The sequence below is a fragment of the Leptonychotes weddellii genome, chromosome 11 (genome assembly GCF_054177405.1).
Source record: "Leptonychotes weddellii isolate Sample4059 chromosome 11, ASM5417740v2, whole genome shotgun sequence".
In the NCBI taxonomy this organism is placed as follows: domain Eukaryota; kingdom Metazoa; phylum Chordata; class Mammalia; order Carnivora; family Phocidae; genus Leptonychotes; species Leptonychotes weddellii.
The window spans coordinates 5,898,372-5,915,864 of record NC_138379.1 but is presented as its reverse complement, the minus strand read 5'-3'; the positions used below and the strand labels follow the sequence as shown (position 1 = coordinate 5,915,864).

The following is a 17,493-nucleotide window of genomic DNA, read 5'->3' as shown; positions in this document are numbered from 1 at the left end:
TAGTGCGCACGCGCAGACCGCGCGAGGCGGTTGGAAGGCACGGCTCGCAGTTGCGGCAGGCGACAGACTGCCAGCCTGGGGGCAGGGGCTGACGTGGCTCGAGACCTCAGTAACCCCAGAACCCCCGACCCCAGCCCCCATGCTGTCGCCCGTTCCCGGCCCTGGGTTACGCGCTTCCCCTTAAAAGCTGGGGCCAAGCAAAGGAACGACAGGCGTTGCAGCCAATGGTGTCGCTCATGGTGAACCTGGTACCCAATCAAAAGGCGCAGCTGCGAAGGAACGGGTGGGAACCACGCCTGATTCCAGGTGACTCCTAGCAGGGAGGGGAGAGTGTCTCCGTCAGCCGGTAGGGTCGCGTGCCTCGGGCGAGTTACCGGGGACCAAGCTGCGGGAGCGCGCGGGCACCGGCCCGCCGCGGAATACTTGTGTGCTGCGGCCAAGAAGAAGGGTGATGGAGGGGCGTCAAGAGGCTGGGAAGGAGAGCAAGGTAAAGAAAGGATGCAAACCCCCTCCCAACCTTCACCTCACTCCATGATACCCAGTGATGCCCAATCAGGGAGTGGGGCGTGTGTGCGTGTGTTCGCGCGCACGCGTGAGCTAGAGAGACCTGAGCAAGGGGGTAAGGGGGTGGGGCGCCTCTGTGGCACCTGCATGGGGCTTGATGAGGATGCCAAAGGAGGCAGGGTTTACCTTTGCCCTGACAGATGGAAAGGGACCTGTCACTGCCACTCCTCCCCTCCCCAGGACCAACTCACGATTCTGGCCTAATGGGGAAGAAGAGGAAGGAGGGATGTTAGGGATTGAGAAGAGGATGGAGTACCTTCTCCTTTGCCAAGGAGGGAGGAATCCAGTTCAGCACTAATGGCTTCATTTGTGTACCTGTGTTCATATAATCATAAGATCACTAATTCTTCACTCTTTCCTCTTGATTTCATTCAACAAATAGTTATTGAGCATCATTGGGCTCACAGAGGTGCACACTTTTGAGCATTGGAGGCATGTGCATAGTGGGCTGTGGCTGAGGACAAGGATGGAGTAGCTGTGGTCCATCCTTGAAGTTCCATCTCTCTCAAGCAGTTACCAAACAGTACAGGTTAGAGCAGAGATACTAAGGTAGCAGGAGGGAGACAGGAGAGTTAGGGGCCCCTTGTACCAATGAGCCAGATTGTGTGTGTTGGGGGGGTTGCAGTTGGACAAAGGGGAAGGCTGCCTGGGGATGTCAGAGAAGCCAAGTGAGGAGTTTGGAGAGTTGAGAGGGGCTGAGAGACACAAAGTATAGAGCAGAAAATATCTGTTTCAATGCTTATGTTCAGATTCATGGCTAAATCTGTTAATATATGTAAAATGCTTAGGTCAGTACCTGGCATATAGGAAGCTCAAGTATGTGTTAGCTATTTTGTTGTTGTTGTTACTGTTATCATATGGGATGTATACTGGGCTATCAAACTGATGGGTCCATTCCCAAACTTTGTGGGTGCCAGACTCTCTCAAAGTCCAGTATTAGAGCCTGTCCTCTAGAGTAAGCATCGCCTTCTCCAAGATTCTCCTTTAAATAGGAAGAAATGAAAAGAATACTAAATGAAGATGTAAATTAAAATATAATAGAAGAGAAAATGAAATAATATAAAAATACTTGACTAATCTAACAGAAGGCAAGGGAAAAAGAATAAAGCAACAAAAAAACAGATGAGAAAAAGAAAAAAAAACAAAAAGCAAGATGGTAGGTTTATAGCTTATGTCAGTAATTACAGTAATTATGAACAGACCAAACCCACCAATTAAAAACATATTCAGGGGGTGCCTGGCTGGCTCAGTTGGTAGAACATGCAACTCTTGATCTCAGGGTTGAGACTTTGAGCCCCACCTTGAGTGTAAGGTTACTTAAAAAAAAATTGAGACTGGATTTTTTTTTCAGATTGGATTTTTTTAAGTAGGCTTCATGCCCAGCATGGAACCCAACATGGCGCTTGAACTCACAACCCCAGGTCAAGACCTGAGCTGAGACCAAGATTCTGACACCTAACCAACTGAGCCACCCAGGCACCCCTCAGATTGGATTTTTAAAGACAACTATATTCTGTCAAATGACACGTACTTTAGGGGCTCAGCAGGGAGTCTGTTGAGATTCTCTCTCCTCTCCCTTGCACCACCCCCGCCTCTCATTCTCTCTCTCTCTCTCTCTCTCTCTCACACACACACACATACACACACACATATACTCTCTCTAGAATAAATAAATAAATAAATCCTTTTTTTTTTTTTTAAGAGACATGTTTTAACTGTAAGGACACAAAAAGAATGCTAACCAAAAGAGTGATGGCATAGCTACATTAATTTCAGACAAAGTAGACTGTAAGACAAGAAGTATTACTAGAAATAAAGAGGGACATTTTATAATGATTAAAGAGTCAATTCAACAGGAAGATAAAACAGTCCTAAATTTATATGCAACGAATAGCATCATTTCAAAATATGCAAAGTAAAAGATTACAGAATTAAAAGGAGAAATAGACAAACTCACAATTAGAGGTTTAACACACTCTCTCAACAAGCCCCCTGCCCCCAAATCAAGTAAGGATTTTGAAGATTTAAAATACCATAATTAGGGGTGCCTGGGTGGCTCTTTCGGTTAAGCATCTGCCTTCGGCTCAGGTCATGATCCCAGGGTCCTGGGATTGAGACCCATATCGGGCTCCTTGCTCAGTGGGGAGCCTGCTTCTCCCTCTCCCTCTGCCTACCGCTCTGCCTACTTGTGCTCTCTCTCTCTGTCAAATAAATAAATAAAATACCGTGATTAATCAACTTGATCTAATTGGTTTAATTAGAGCTCTGTACCCAACAACTGCAGGTAACACATTCTTTTCAAGTGCCACTTGAAACATTTACCAAAATACATTATATGTTGGGCTATAATGCAAGTATCAACAAGTTTTGAAACATTGAAATCATAGAATGAGATCTCTGTCCCATTAGAATTAGCAGGGAATCAAAACAAAAACATAACTAGATTCCAAAATATTTGGAAAGAAAGCAACATGCTTCTAAGTAATTCATAGGTCAAAGAAGAAATTAAATGAAAATTAGAAAAAATTTTAAAGAAATGATTTTGAAAATATGATATATCAAAACTGGAGATGCGGGTGCCTGGGTGGCTCAGTTGGTTAAGCGACTGCCTTCGGCTCAGGTCATGATCCTGGAGTCCCAGGATCGAGTCCCGCATCAGGCTCCCGTCGGCAGGGAGTCTGCTTCTCTCTCTGAACCTCCCTCCTCTCATGCTCTCTATCTCTTTCTCTCTCTCAAATAAAAAAAAAAAAAAAAAACTGGAGATGCAGCTAAAGAAGTACCCAGGGGGAAACTTACACCTCCAAATGCATATTTCAGAAAAAAAGAAAGGTTGAAAAAAGTCAATGATCTACATTTCTTTTTTGTTTTGTTTTTTAAAGACTTTATTTGTTTATTTGTCAGAGAGAGAGCACAAGCAGGGGGAAGCAGGCTCCCCGCTGAGCAAGGAGCCCAATGTGGGACTCGATCCCAGGACCCCAGGATCATGACCTGAGCTGAAGGCAGATGCTTAACCAACTGAGCCACCCAGGGGCCCCAGTGATCTACATTTCAATATCAAGAAACTAGAAAAAGAAGAACAATTGAAACTCCAAGAAAGTAAAAGGAAGGAAATAATAAAGAGCAGAAATCAATTAATAGAAGGTAAATATACAAATATAGGAATTCAAGAATGCCCAAAATAGTTTTTTGAAAATACTAAAAAATTGATAAGCATCTAGCAAGACTGATAAAAGAGAGAAAGAGAGAGCAAGAGGGAGACTGAGAGGGAGGAAGGGAGAAAATATTAATTACCAATATCAGGAATGATAAAGTGCACATTGATAGAGATGTTTCAGTCATTAAAGAGATATTAAGAGAGGGGGGATTCTGCTTCTCCGTTAGCCTCTGCCCCTGCCCCCGCTCATGCTTTCTCTCTCTCTCTCTCAAATAAATAAATAAAATATTAATAAATAAATAAAAATACAAGAATTTAAGAACAAGCTTACGCCAACAAATGAGAGAATTTAAACAAAATGGACAAACTACTTGAAAAATGCAACTTACCAAACCTGAAATAAGAAGTAGAAAATCTCAATAGTCCTATGTCTATTAGAGGAAGTAAATCTATAATTAAAAACTTTTCCAAAAATACCTAAGCAATATAATTTCACATATGAATTCTTTGAAGCATTAAAGGAAAACTAATACCATTCTCATATAAGTTATTCCAAAAACAGAAATAGAAGGCACAGTTCCAACTTATTTTCGGAGGACAATATAACCTTGATACAAAAACCTGTCAAGAGGAAGTAGATGATGGTGATGGTTGCACAACACTGTGAAAATACTTAATATCAATAAACTGTACACTTTAAAATGGTTAAAATGGTAAATTTTGTGATATGCATATTTTACCACAAAATATCCTGTCAAAAACATTAAAAGAAAGGAAAAAACACAGGTTAATCTCTCTTGTGAACGTAAATGGAAAAATCACAAATAAAATATTATCAAGTTGAATAAGCAATATATAAAAACAATACTTCAGGGCACCTGGGTAGGTCAGTTGGTTAAGCATCCAACTCCTGATTTCAGCTTAGGTCATGACCTCAGGGTGGTGGCATTGAGCCCTGCATTGGGCTCCACACTCAGTGCAGAGTCTGCTTGTCCCTCTCCCTCTGCCCCCGACTGCCTGATCACTTGCTTGCATGCTCATTCTCACTCTCTCAAGTAAATAAATAAATAAAACCTTTAAAAAAAATAAAAACTAAAAAACAAAAAGATAATACTTCATGATGAAGGCCTTATTCCAGGAATGCAGGGTGGTTCAGTATTTGAAAATCAATCAGGGGCACCTGGGTGGCTCAGATGGTTAAGTGTCTGCCTTTGGCTCGGGTCATGATCCCAGGGTCCTGGGATCGAGCCCCACATCGGGCTTCTGGCTCAGCGAGGAGCCTGCTTCTCCCTCTCCCTCTGCCTCTCTCCCTGCTCATGCTCTCTCTCTCTCTCTCTGTATCTCTGTGTCTCAGAGGAATAAATAAAAAAATCTTAAAAAAAAAAAAAAGAAAATCAATCAATGAAATTTGGGACATTACAGAGTAACAGGAAAACCCACTTGATATCTCAATAAAGGGAGGAAACATTGATAAAAATCAGCACTCTTACCAAACTAGGCATAGAAGGGAGTCTCATTAATCTGATTCAGAATTAATCATCTTCAGGATTACATTTTGAATGCACCCTCTGAGATCAGGGACAAGGATTTCCTTTTTCACCATGTCACCACTTCTGCATTGTGCTAGAGTTTCTAGCAAGTGCAATAAGGCAAGAAAAAGTAAAAGGTATAAAGGTTGGAAAGGAAAAACTAAAACTGTCATTATTTTATATTATAGGATTGTATATGGAGGAAATCCAAAATAATCTACAAACTATTAAAAGTAGTAAGTAAAGGGTGCCTGGGTGGCTCAGTTGCTTAAGCGACTGCCTTCAGCTCAGGTCATGATCCTGGAGTCTCTGGATCGAGTTCCGCATCGGGCTCCCTGCTCCACAGAGAGTCTGCTTGTCCCTCTGACCCTCCCCCCTCTCATGTGCTCTCTCTCTCATTCTCTCTCTCAAATAAATAAATAAAATCTTAAAAAAAAAAAAAGCAGTAAGTAAATATAGCAAGGTTCTTGGACACAAAGTAAATATATAAAAATCAATTGTGTGTTTCTACATACTAGCAACAAATAACTAGGGAATGAAATTTTTAAAAATATTTCAAATAGCAACAACAATAAAAAATCATAAAATATTTAGGAATAAATCTAACAAAGATGTGCAAAACCTTTACAGAGAACACTACAAAACATTACTGAGAAACATTAAAGAAGATCTAAATAATTGGAAAGATATTTCATGTTGATGGATTGGAAGATTCAAAATTGTAAGAATGTCTATCCTTCCCAAATTGATCTATAGATTCAATTTAATCTCAATCAAAATCCCAGCAAGTTTTTTGGGTGTAAATTAACAAGCTGAGTCTATAATTTATATGGAAATGCAAAGATCTATAATAGCCAAAATGATTTTGAAAAAGAACAAAGTTGTTAATTCTATCTGATTTCAAGTTTGTCAATTATAGTAATCAAGACAGTGTGATATATCAAAAATACAGACATATGGATCAGTGGAAGAGGATAGATAGTACAGAATTGCTAACACTTACGAAGTCAATTTATTTTCTACCAAGATGTGCACCAAAGCAAATCAATACTCAAAAGATAGTCTTTTTTAAACAAATAGTGCTAAAATAACTGGCTATTATATGGCAAAAATGAGTCATAACCTATACCTTACACTGTTTACAAAATGAAGTGAAGGTGGATCATAGACCTAAATATAAAAGCTTAAACTATTAATTTCTAGAAGAAAAAAAATAGAATATCTTCATGACCTGGGGGTAGGCAAAATTTTCTTCAGGAATACACAAAAATCCTTAATCACAAAAGAAAAGACTGACATATTGGAGCTTGTAAAGTTGTAGGTCATTAAAAGAGTGAAAAGGCAACCCAAAGAGTAGGAGATATTGGCAACAGATATAACTGACAAAGGACTTGTCTCCAGGGTATATAAAGAGTCCCTACAAATTAGTAAGAAAAAGACAATCTGATTTTTAAAAGAGGAGGGGAGGGGAAGGGAGGAGCAAAAGACTTGAATAGGCACTTTACAAAAGATCTCCAAGTGGGCAATAGATACATAAAATGGTGTTAAACATCATTCCTCACCAGGGAATACAAGTTAAAGCTACAGTGCTCAATTACCATGCCCCCACCAGTATGGCTATGATAAAAAGGACTAACAATTCCAGTATTGGCAAGGATGTGGTGCAACTGGAATTTTCATTCAATACTGGCAGGAGTATAAATTTGTACAGTCACCTTGAAAAACTGGCAGTGTCTACGAAAGCATTTAAACACATGCCTGCCCTATAAGAGACATATGCAAGAATGTTCACGGCAGCTTTATCCATAATAGGCCAATCTTGAAATAATCTAAATGACTACCCACAGTAGAATAGATACATAAGCTATGATGTATTCATATGGAATACTACATGGCAATGAAAGAGAATTCCTGCTGCACTCAACAACACAGATGGGTCTCACTAAAGACCACGGACACAAGAGCGTGTATACTGTGTAATTGCACCCCCATGAAGTTTTAAGTCCAGGTAAAAATAATCTGTGGTGACAGCAGTCAGAATAGTCGTCCATAGTTGTGCCAAATGTGTGCACTCTGAGAGAGAGTGAGGGGAAGTGAGCCATGGGCAGGTGCCAGTTTGTATATTGGTGAGCAACGCTTGAAGGTACAGTGGCTTCTTCCCTTCACTTGGCCCAGTGGTATAGACAGGGTAGGTGTTCAGTAACCGTGTGTTGAAAAGCTCAGTGCAAGAACGAACTCGTAGTTTGGTGCCTCACGGATCTTTTCACTTAGAGAAACGCATGTGCTTTGCCCACAAGCCAATGCCTCTTGGCACTAAACACGGTGAATAGAATGGTTTCAGGAACCCCTCAAAAGGGGTGAGAGCTTCTTATCTAGCTCACTCTAGGCTCTAGTGAAAGGGTGCCTGAAGTAACCAGCTGGGGAAGAGGTGAGCTGGTAGCTGAGAAAGTACTTGGGGTTTGGAATTTGAGAAACTGGGTTCAAATCTGGCCCCGCCATTTTGCAGCTGTGTGATTTTGGACAACTTATCTCACCTCTCTGGTGGTCTCAGTTTCCATATCTATAAAGCGGGGAGAAGCCGGCCTGCTTCTGAGGATGGAAGTGTGGGAAAGTGTTGTAGTAATTGTAAAGCCCTGAGCAGTGACTTATCAGGATCCCTCTAGGGGTAGCTGGTGACCCCAGGGCATTGAAGAAGCAATGCTGCTGAGGTGGGCTTTGCAGGAGGACCTGAAGTCTGCAGTGAGGATGCGGTGAGGGGCTGTGGTCAGTCATGTCAGAGACCTCCCCTCCCCAACAGCCCTCCTCCGTATCAGTGGACCTGCAGGGAGACAGCTCCTTACAGGTGGAGATCTCTGATGCAGTGAGCGAGCGGGACAAGGTGAAATTCACCGTTCAAACCAAGGTGAGGCTGCCAGGGGAACGAGAGGGCAGTTCAGGAGGCTGCCTCAGGAGGCTTCAGGAGCTTGAGGAGCCTGCTTCCCCCAGCCTCGCTTGCCTGGGGCTTGGGGAGCAGATGCCAACATCGACTTTGGGCCCTGCTCCTCAACCTGACTCCTGCCCCCTGCCTCTCCGAGAAAGCAAGCATCGATTGTTGGCCGAGTCCTAGCCATGCCCTGTCCATCATCCTGACAGAAATCATGGACACCTGAGTCACCAAGGCCCACCTTGGGCCTCACCTGGGATGTGGGACTGGGGAAGCCCCAAAGTGGGTGCCCAGGATGCTTGGTGGGTGCAGGATTTGGGAGGGGAGGAGAGATACCTCAGACAGGCTTCCCGACTTCCAGAGCTGCCTCCCTCACTTCGCCCAGATGGAGTTCTCAGTCGTGCGACAGCATGAGGAGTTCATCTGGCTACATGACGCCTATGTGGAAAATGAGGAGTACGCCGGCCTCATCGTGAGGAAGGGCCGGGCGGGCTGGGGCTGTGAGGGGCAGGCCTGGGTGCTTGGGCGGGGATGGAAGGCTGGGCGACACTTCTGGGTGTGGGTGATGGCCTTCTCAGCAACGAGAGGCCTGCCAGCTCTGTCCCTCCTTTGAGCAGATCCCCCCAGCCCCTCCAAGGCCAGACTTTGAGGCTTCAAGGGAAAAGCTGCAGAAGTTGGGTGAGGGTGACAGCTCCATCACGCGGGAAGAGTTTGCCAAAATGAAGCAGGAGCTGGAAGCGTGAGTGCTACTTCCTTTCCTTGTCTATGATGAAGCTCCAAGCCCACCCCTGTCCTGAAAGTCCCAGGATTTCATCACCTATGGTTAGTTAGAGACCCTGACCTCTGACCTCAGGGCTTCTGAGGGGAAGGGGGCAGGATAATCAGAGCCAAGGAGGGCCCATGAGCTGCCTGCCATTTTCTGCAGGGAGTACCTGGCTATCTTTAAGAAGACAGTTGCAATGCATGAGGTCTTCCTGCAGCGCCTGGCGGCCCACCCTACCCTGCGTCGAGACCACAACTTCTTTGTCTTTTTGGAATATGGCCAGGATGTGAGCTGGGCCAGAGCACACCCTTGGGTCACCCTTGGGGGTAGGGGGCAGGGCGCTAGGTGGGCTCAAGCCTCCATCTCATCGGCTCCAAGAGTGACATGAGCCTGGGGTGGGAGGTGCGAGTGCCCACCCCAACACCATACTCTCCCCCTGTGTGCTTCAGCTGAGTGTCCGAGGAAAGAACAGGAAGGAGCTTCTTGGAGGATTTCTGAGGAATATTGTGAAGTCTGCAGATGAAGCCCTTATCACCAGCATGTCAGGGCTAAAGGTGACCCCTGGGACCCCTCTGTGGATTCAACCCAGGGCCTCAAGTCCACAGCAAACATTGAGGCCCAGGGTGGCTGTGGGAGGGAAACCACTGGTGGGGCATGGCCTAGAGGGAAATTGTGCTGCCCCTGCGTGTCCATGGCCGCCATGTCCCTGCTGGCTCAGTGTAAGTGGCTCTTGTCTGGCTCCCTTAGGAGGTGGATGACTTCTTTGAGCATGAGAGGACCTTCCTGCTGGAGTACCACACCCGCATCCGGGATGCCTGCCTGCGGGCAGACCGTGTCATGCACTCCCACAAGTGTACGCAGGGCCCAAGGGGCCCTGGGTTCCCTGCCCCTTCTCCCCGGCATTCCTACTCAGCATTCCTACTCCCTGTGGGGAGAGGAGAGCAAGAAATGCCCTGTGTCTCTCCATGACACAAACACTGGGGGTGGGGCTTGATGTGCAGACCAAGGGGGTCTGATGAAGGGCTGTTCCCCAACAGGCCTGGCAGATGATTTTATCCCTCTCTCTGCTGCACTGAATAGTCTGGGAACACAGGAAGTCAACCAGCTAAAGACGTGAGGACTCCCTCTCACCCCTCCTGCCCCTGCCCCCCGCCTCTCTCTATGCCTGTAATACTGTGTCTGCCCATGAGGAGTCACTGTGGAAATGTACCATCAGCTGTAGGTGGGAGGTGAAGTTCCTGCTGGGATTTGGTAAAGAGCAGAGGGAGATTTCCCCACTGCAGGGCATTAGGGACAGCAGCGCTAAGGGCAGGGAGGCTTTAAGCAACACCCTCTCAAGACCCTTGCCCTAACTCTCCCCCACTGCCTCCTAGGAGTTTCCTCAAATTGGCAGAACTCTTTGAACGACTAAGGGTGAGTCCTGCCTTCTGTATTGGAAGGGCACCCAATCAATGATCCTTTGCAGGGAAAAAATATCTCCTCCTGAAAGAGGAGAAAGCTCCAGGATCATTTTGGAACGTTTGGTGATAACTTGGGCCCAGTTGATACCCTGGACTCACCCTCAGTTAAACCCTAGTGAAATGAGATGGAGGGGGGACAGGGATCCAGCCAAGTGTGTGTGTGCAGTGATGCGGGCAGGGGTGGGAGCCAGGCCTGGCAAGCCATTTACAAGGATGTGCCACGTGCCTCTGGCAGGCTGCACCACATTGCCAACATCCTCCCCCAGACACACACTTCCTGAACTCTTCTCCAAGAGTCACTGCAGTGTGCCAATCTTTCTAAAATGTCTGCTGGACTACCTCTCTTCTCAAGGACCTTCAGTGACCCTGCCCCTCCCAGAAACTACCCAAAACACAAAGCCCAAAGTCCTTAGCTTACATTTTAGGTCTTTTGGAATCCAGCCACTGCCATCCAAATGCTCCCACCGACCTCACGGTTCCCTGAACACATACGAGGCTTGCACACCTGCAGAGCCTTTGGTTGTTGTCTGATTCCTAGTCAACCCCCAAGATCCAGGTCAGATGCCACTCCTCTGTCAAGTTTTCCTTGGCCTGCTCCCCTGAACATCAGGGTTTGACCTAGAGTGGTTATCAAGTGACTCTGTTGGATATTGAGATGAGCAGCAACACGCCAGCCCTTAGCAGCTCCTCTGCAAGCTCCCTCCCCAGCCTCCAAATTTCCTGATTCAGAAGCTGGAGGGCCGAGTGGCGTCTGATGAGGACCTCAAGCTGTCAGACATGCTGAGATACTACATGCGAGACTCACAGGCAGCCAAGGTGAGCTATGGCCCCAGAACAAACTTCAGGGCTGGAGGACAGCAGGACTGGAGCAACAGGGGAGGGCAGGCCGATGAGGCAATGGGCAACAGTGATCCCGCACCCCTGCTGGCCCCAGGACCTGCTGTACCGGCGGCTTCGAGCACTGGCTGACTATGAGAATGCCAACAAGGCCCTGGACAAGGCACGCACTAGGAACCGGGAGGTTCGGACTGCTGAGAGCCACCAGCAACAGTGCTGCCAACGCTTCGAACGCCTCTCTGACTCAGCCAAGCAGGGTAAGCCCCATGGTCCCAGAGACCCTGCCACTGGGCTGCCTACCCTGCCGGGGCCCCCATTTCTCCTCCCTCCCCTCCAGAGCTCATGGATTTCAAGTCCCGCCGTGTCTCCTCCTTCCGCAAGAACCTCATAGAGTTGGCAGAGCTGGAGCTCAAACATGCCAAGGTGAGCCCTCCACCCTCACTGCGCCCTCTTGCTGCCTTCCTGCCGTCCACTCCCAGACCTCTAGGTTCTTACCAAGTAACTGGCAAACGTGTTGGGGGAAGGTGGTCTGGCAGCCCTGAGCAGCCCCCATTGACTTTCACGGTCATGTTCCATCTTGGACCAGGACTCTTCCCTTCTCATCACTAAGCCCTCAATAAATGGCAGCTATTATTGCTAAGGACAGGAATGCAAGAGGGAGGAGGGCAGGAGTTAATAGGTGTGGAAAGAACAGCACATTTTATCAGGCAGCAGGCTGGCAGTGGGTGGGGGACATCAAGACCTCTCTCCTCTGCAGGCCAGCACCCTGCTTCTCCGGAACACCCTTGTCGCCCTCAAGGGGGAGCCTTAGTGCAGCCAGAGTCTACTTCAGGGCTTTTAGTGGCAAGAGTCCCCCAGATTTTCCACCCCAAGATACCACCTCCCCAACCACAGCAGCCACTAGCCATGCCCCGTGATCTCCCAGGGCAAGCCCAAGCCCCACTCCCACCCAAAAGTGCCAGGTCCTGCAAGAGAAAGCTAGGGCAACATGGGTACCATACTTGGGCCACAGGTAAGAACCCCAGCCTAGGGGAGGCCAGGAGCCTGGACCTCCCACCTCTCCTGGAGTCTGAGAGGCTGCCCCCAACCCTCTGCGCCTCCCGACCCCGCCAAAGCTCGTTTTGTCCCCAGCCTGTTCACAAATAAAAAGCCTGCTTTTTGTAGCCAGGAGGCCTGCTTGTCCTTACTTCCCACAGCTCCAGAGCCCACCAGGTACACCTTTACCGGGCACTATGGACACCAGGCCCTGTGCACCACCCCCTGCAGTGTCAAAAATAACTACCCTTCCTGCTTCCAACTTAGAGATACTGGCAAGCTCTGAAGAACTAAGGAACCACCTTTAACAGGCTTTTTTCCCCCACAGTTCAGGTTGGGGTGTGTAATAAACCCTGCATTCACACCCTTAGGATGAGATTTCTAGGATACCTTTACCTCCTAGGCAGGCAAAAACCCGAAGTACAGATTGGAGTGAGCCTGCAGCAATGCTAGCCAACACCCTCTTGGTTAAACACAAGGAGGTGGGACCCAAGACACTTGGGTCTGAAGTCCTGGGCTCCACCTGGCTTGGCCCCACCCTGGACTCCAGTCACATCTGCAGAAGGCCAAAGGCTCACTGGCTTCTGACTCACAGCAGCCACTGGACCCGGCCCTCATAGATGAGTCAGCCATCCATGAAAGGCGGCAGAGAAAAACCAGAGAGAACCTTGAAGACAGAACAGCTCAAGAAGCGCTTTGTAACTTGCAATCTCACAACCCACACTAGGCAGGCCTGAGCATGGGGTTGGAGAATAGGCCTCACTGCCCAGCTGCCCACCCGAGTAAGAGGCTACAGGAGAAAGCGTTCAGGCACAAAGCCCCTTCTGACCAAAGGGCTCTTGCAGCTGGCAGGACACACACCCCAGTTCAGCTAACTCCCCCGCGGTCAGTTTGGGCCCAACTGTGGTACCACCTATGAGTGACCACTGTCAGAGGAGGCTCAGCCAGTCGCTGGGGCCAAATTAAGGGGGTGGATGGAAGCTGGGTATAGAGAAGACATGCTGTTCATTACCTCAGCATACCTTCCCCTGCAAGGTCCCCTGGGCCCCAACCCTGAAACAAACATCCCATTAGTGAGCCTTTTTATTGTTGTGTGTGTGGTTTTTTTTTGTTTTGTTTTTTTTAATTGAAGGTCCCTTACTGGTCCTGCTTCCATGGGTGGCCAAGACCAGGGGAAAAGGGCAGGGGAACCAGGCGGCGCAAGGAGGGGTCATCTCCACAACATTCCATTTATACACAGAACTAAACAGACAAGCACAGAGTCACTATTGCGGTTAGAAGTTGGCAGCATGGGAAAAGGGGGGAACAGGTGGGGAATTGGGGTGTCGTTAAAAAAAATACAGGCCTCCCCAAACTGGGGTGCCTAGGGGGAACTTGGTCTGCTTCAACCCAAGAGGAATCAGAAGATCAAAAGCAGTTTGGGAAGGCCAGAACCGTCAGGGATGGAGGGAGGAGGAAGGTCCAGGGGGGTGAGGGGGGGTTGTTTGGCAACTGGGGTGAAGGGATTGCCCTCCCCCTGCTGGGATCCCCCCAGCCCCTCAGGTCTGGCAGGAAGGGGGCAGCCTGCAACCCCCATGGGCAGGTCTGGGGCTGCCAGATGCTCCAGGCAGGGGGCTGGAGGGGGCTCACAAAGGCTTGCCCTCCAGGGAGATGACAGCACTGCCCCCCAGTTTCTCTGCCAGGGTGCAGCGGTCCTTGACTTCCTCGTAGCAGTTTGCTTGTAATTCATGCTTGATCCCTGTGAGGAAGAAGGGGAGCATCTGTGAGCAGGATGCATTGGGGGAGGGGAAGTTGGGGCTGGGAAGGAGCCAATCAGAACAGATGGAAGGGACAAGGTTACCTTCCAGCAGGCAGGGAAGAGGAGGGGGGAGATATCTCATATACCACGCCTTTCACCCCACCCCGGCAGCCAAAGCCTGAGCAAAAAAGTGCGTGGCACCGATGCTGGCCCTTACCCGTCAGCTTTTTCTTGATGGCATCCTTGGAGCTGGCATAAATCATTTTGCTCTTAAGGGGTGCAGACTCAGGTGCCCTGGAGGAAAAGGACAGTCAGAGAATATGCAACAAAGTTCCCTCTCCAAGTCTGCAAGTGCCCTCAAGTGAGAGAAGACTTTGAGAAACCCTTGAGCTGGTCCCAGCACTCAAGCTTTGACCAAGTTCCCCACCAGCAAGTGTTCTGTTACAACACCCTCCCCCCAAACCCACAGAGGTTCCCATGCTGAGAAAGGAGGGTGAGGGAGAGCTAGGGCAAGTGGTAGGAAGAAGCGCCCGCAGGGGAGCTCACCAGAAGATAAACACCAGGTCCTCCTTCTTGCTCTCCTTGGTCTCATAGGTTGCATCATAGAGCGCATAGCGGCAGTCCTTGTCTGGCAGCATCTTGACAAAGGTGGTGTAGGGGTCGTCTACAGTCTGGCCCACATCACCTACCAGGATCTCCTTGCCCTCCTCCAGGATGATGTTCTTCTTGTCCTCGCTCAGGCAGAAGAGTACCGCCTTCTTGCGCTTCTTCACCTCCTCTGGTGTTGAGGACTTGCGCACCTTCATGTCATTGAACACTTTGATGACACCGTCAGAGACCGCCACGCCGGAGGCCTAGGGGACGAGCCACATATACTTCATAAAAGAAAGACTTTGGGACTCCCCCTGAAGTCCCTCCTTTGCAATCTTAAGAGATCCATCTTGGATGCCAACAAGTCCTCAACCAAGAGATCATCAATTCCCCTTCCCAAGCCAAGTGTCACTATTTTCCCACCCAAGCCACTGTCCAAGGACCAAAGAGAAAACCCCAGAATGGCAGCCTTAGAAGAAACCTCTAATCATCTAATTCAACATCATTTTTCCTCACCCAACATCTTACAGCCTAGAAACTGAGGACCTGTAAGAAGCAGAACCTTGGCTTTGATGTGAGCCCAGAACTAAAAGAATCCACAGGCTACTGACTCGTTTCTTACTCACAGTACTCCATCTCAGCTTTTGGATAATAGTGCTGACTCAAAATTTCACATAGGAAAGGGAGACTCAAGGCACCCAGGTTATAACCATCTCTTCTGGAAGTAGAACCAGGATCCCACAATGATAGACAGGACACCAACGAAGTTTAACAGTTCTCGTTAAGTCCATCAGAACTACTCAGTGCAGTTGTTCACAAACCACCACCCTCTTCTTTGCTGGGGTCTTCTTCAACCAAGGCAAGAATCACAATCCCTAATTAAAGCCCTAACCCATTAACTCCCCGTCCTCCGGGGAAAATGTAGGACCCAAAGGTCGGTGACATAAGTTAGCAGGTCAGAACCAAATATCCACGGTCCTCGAGAGCTCTTTAAACGTCTATTTTGGGTCGTGTTGGGGGGACACCCTAGCCAGGAGGGGGGCTACTGTCCACAGTGAAATCTGCCGCGCCCCCCGCTCCCGGAACTGCAGAGGAAGCCGGCCACGTGACTCAGCCGCTTCCGGAGTAGGCGGGGGGGGGGGGGGAAGCGCTCGCCGGGGTCCGGCCCCGTCCGGGAGAAAGCAGTACCCGGAGGCAGTAGCACCCCAGAACCTCAACCCCGAGGAATCGCCTTTACCGACAAGCGTATGAGCCCCCTCCACTGCCGACCGGAGCCTGGACGAGTTACACAACCCTCAGTTCTCGTAGCCCTGGGGCCGAACACAGGGGGCGGGGTGGTTTCCGGGCGGTGCCTGCCTGGGTCACTTCCCTAAACTCGGCTCCACCCTCAGGCCCCATCCGGGAGAGCCGAAGGCCCCGCTTGTCCAGGGCTTCGGGCCCAGCGGCGGGGGCCTGAGCGTGTGCGCACGCGCCGGCCGACTGTGCCGTTCCAGCCTTTGCCGGATGTACAGAGCAGAGAACCCAGATCGCTTTATGGGCTCCCTCGCAGGGCCGTGACCTCCGCGGTGCAAACCCGCAGCTCCGGGTCGCGCGGTGCAAGCCCCTAATCCCCAGCGCTAGCACTCGGACCCCTCCGCCCCCGCATCCCCGTTGGCCCTCCGCCCCCGCCCCTCCTGGGCGCAGACATCCCTGCCACCTGCTCTGTACAGACCCGCCAGCCGAGGGAGGGTGACGCGGAGACAGAACAGCCCTTGGGTGGGGCGCGCGCGCCGAGACCGCTCGCGCGCTTTTCCCTCACCGCCCCCGGGCCGGGTTCGGAGGCCGCGTGCTCCCGTAGAACGCGCGCCCCCGTGAACCGACTTGCCTCATCGCGCGCCACCGGCTGCTCCGCGAGGGGCGGGCGCGCGCGCGCCACGGACCCCTCCCCCATAGCCGGTGTCCGCGCGGGCGCAGCAGCGTGGTGGGGGAGGGGAAAGGAGTCCAGGGGGCGCGCGAGCGACGGCCGAGCCAGCCCTCTCCAGCGCCCGCGGGCGCGCACGCGCGTCCCAACGCCGCCCGCCCCTCAGCCCGAGACCCTCATCCCGCCCGGGGCGCTGGGGGAGGGGGTGCCGACGTCGCTCCACCGTTCCCTCCCCTGCGCGCAGACGACCGACTCGCAGCCGCCTCCCGTCAGTCGCCAAGGCCTGCTGCTCACCATGTTTCCGGAAGCGAAAGGAAGATAGCAAGGAGAGCCAGAAGAGATGAGAGCCTCTGCAGCTGCTGCCGGGATCCGACTGAACGCGGCCTCTCCCGGCCCCTTCCGTTTAGTATGAGCCGCACAATGAGGGGCGGGGCGGGCTTCCGGCGCTCCCCCCATGGGCCGACGGGAAACGAAGTCCAAGGGTCCTGCGCCGTCCTCGGGCTCACTGGGTAACAGAGTCTTTTTCGCCAGCCGGCCTCCCAGCGCCGCATTACATGCTGGGAAATGTAGTCCGAGGCAGCAAAGGGACTAGGGCTATGGCACGGAGAGCGCGCCCATTGGTCGAATTTTCTAGGAAACGCTCAGCTGAGCAAAGGCCCCCCGCGCTAGGTAATGTGACCCGAAAATGAGCCCTCGACCTCGCCGCTCTTTACCCGCGGCGAAACTGTTTCCTAAGATCCATCTTGGCAGGTTCTGGTCTGAAAATTCTGAGTTTAGTGTTTTGCTTTTCTGAATTGAAGCAACTATTTATTGGCCTGGAATCTAGTCCTAGATAGAGCAAGGAGAATCGCAAGTGTAAAGTGTCTTCAACCCGATAAACAATTCATTGAGCACCCTTCATATGCAAAGCCACTCGTCTCCTGAGAAAAGGCCATATGCAACTTCAATAAAATTAGAGTAAGAGGAAAAAACACGAGAAAGGCTACAAGGAAGTCTTTA

The 17,493-nt window shown here is 49.9% G+C and overlaps 2 protein-coding genes across 5 annotated transcripts; one reads left to right on the top strand and one right to left on the bottom strand.

Annotated features, from left to right (window-relative positions):
* The first annotated feature begins 18 nt into the window (after positions 1–18).
* On the top strand, positions 19–12,393 carry SNX32 (sorting nexin 32). Of its 4 annotated transcripts, XM_006740157.3 has the most exons (13): positions 21–487; positions 8,045–8,149; positions 8,532–8,642; positions 8,788–8,909; positions 9,096–9,219; positions 9,383–9,487; positions 9,681–9,786; positions 9,971–10,046; positions 10,307–10,346; positions 11,123–11,209; positions 11,328–11,487; positions 11,568–11,653; positions 11,988–12,393. In XM_006740157.3, exons 1-13 carry the CDS (start codon positions 452–454, stop codon positions 12,039–12,041), a joined length of 1,212 nt encoding a protein of 403 aa, XP_006740220.1. In that variant the 5' UTR covers positions 21–451; the 3' UTR covers positions 12,042–12,393. The 4 variants fall into 4 exon arrangements, with proteins under 4 accessions (XP_081653886.1, XP_081653884.1, XP_081653887.1 ...); XM_081797760.1 differs by having other exon boundaries at positions 19–487; positions 8,556–8,642; positions 11,568–12,393; XM_081797758.1 differs by having other exon boundaries at positions 19–487; positions 11,568–12,393.
* Positions 12,394–13,480: 1,087 nt separating this feature from the next.
* On the bottom strand, positions 13,481–16,965 carry CFL1 (cofilin 1). Its single transcript, XM_006740159.3, has 4 exons — positions 16,789–16,965; positions 14,550–14,857; positions 14,221–14,297; positions 13,481–14,003 (listed from the first exon to the last, which is right to left on the bottom strand). The coding sequence occupies exons 1-4, from the start codon at positions 16,948–16,950 to the stop codon at positions 13,891–13,893; spliced, it is 660 nt and encodes a 219-aa protein (XP_006740222.3). The 5' UTR covers positions 16,951–16,965; the 3' UTR covers positions 13,481–13,890.
* Between the last annotated feature and the right edge of the window lie 528 nt (positions 16,966–17,493).

Excerpts from the sequence above, each read along its gene's own strand:
- SNX32 (XM_081797758.1), top strand. The coding sequence starts at position 452 with ATGGAGGGGCGTCAAGAGGCTGGGAAGGAGAGCAAG. Across the intron at positions 8,150-8,531 it reads AATTCACCGTTCAAACCAAG|AGCTGCCTCCCTCACTTCGC; the intron begins GTGAGGCTGCCA and ends CCCGACTTCCAG. Across the intron at positions 11,210-11,327 it reads GAGACTCACAGGCAGCCAAG|GACCTGCTGTACCGGCGGCT; the intron begins GTGAGCTATGGC and ends TGCTGGCCCCAG.
- CFL1 (XM_006740159.3), bottom strand. The coding sequence starts at position 16,950 with ATGGGGGGAGCGCCGGAAGCCCGCCCCGCCCCTCATTGTGCGGCTCAT. Across the intron at positions 14,298-14,549 it reads GACCTGGTGTTTATCTTCTG|GGCACCTGAGTCTGCACCCC; the intron begins GTGAGCTCCCCT and ends CTTTTCCTCCAG. Across the intron at positions 14,004-14,220 it reads CATCAAGAAAAAGCTGACGG|GGATCAAGCATGAATTACAA; the intron begins GTAAGGGCCAGC and ends TCTTCCTCACAG.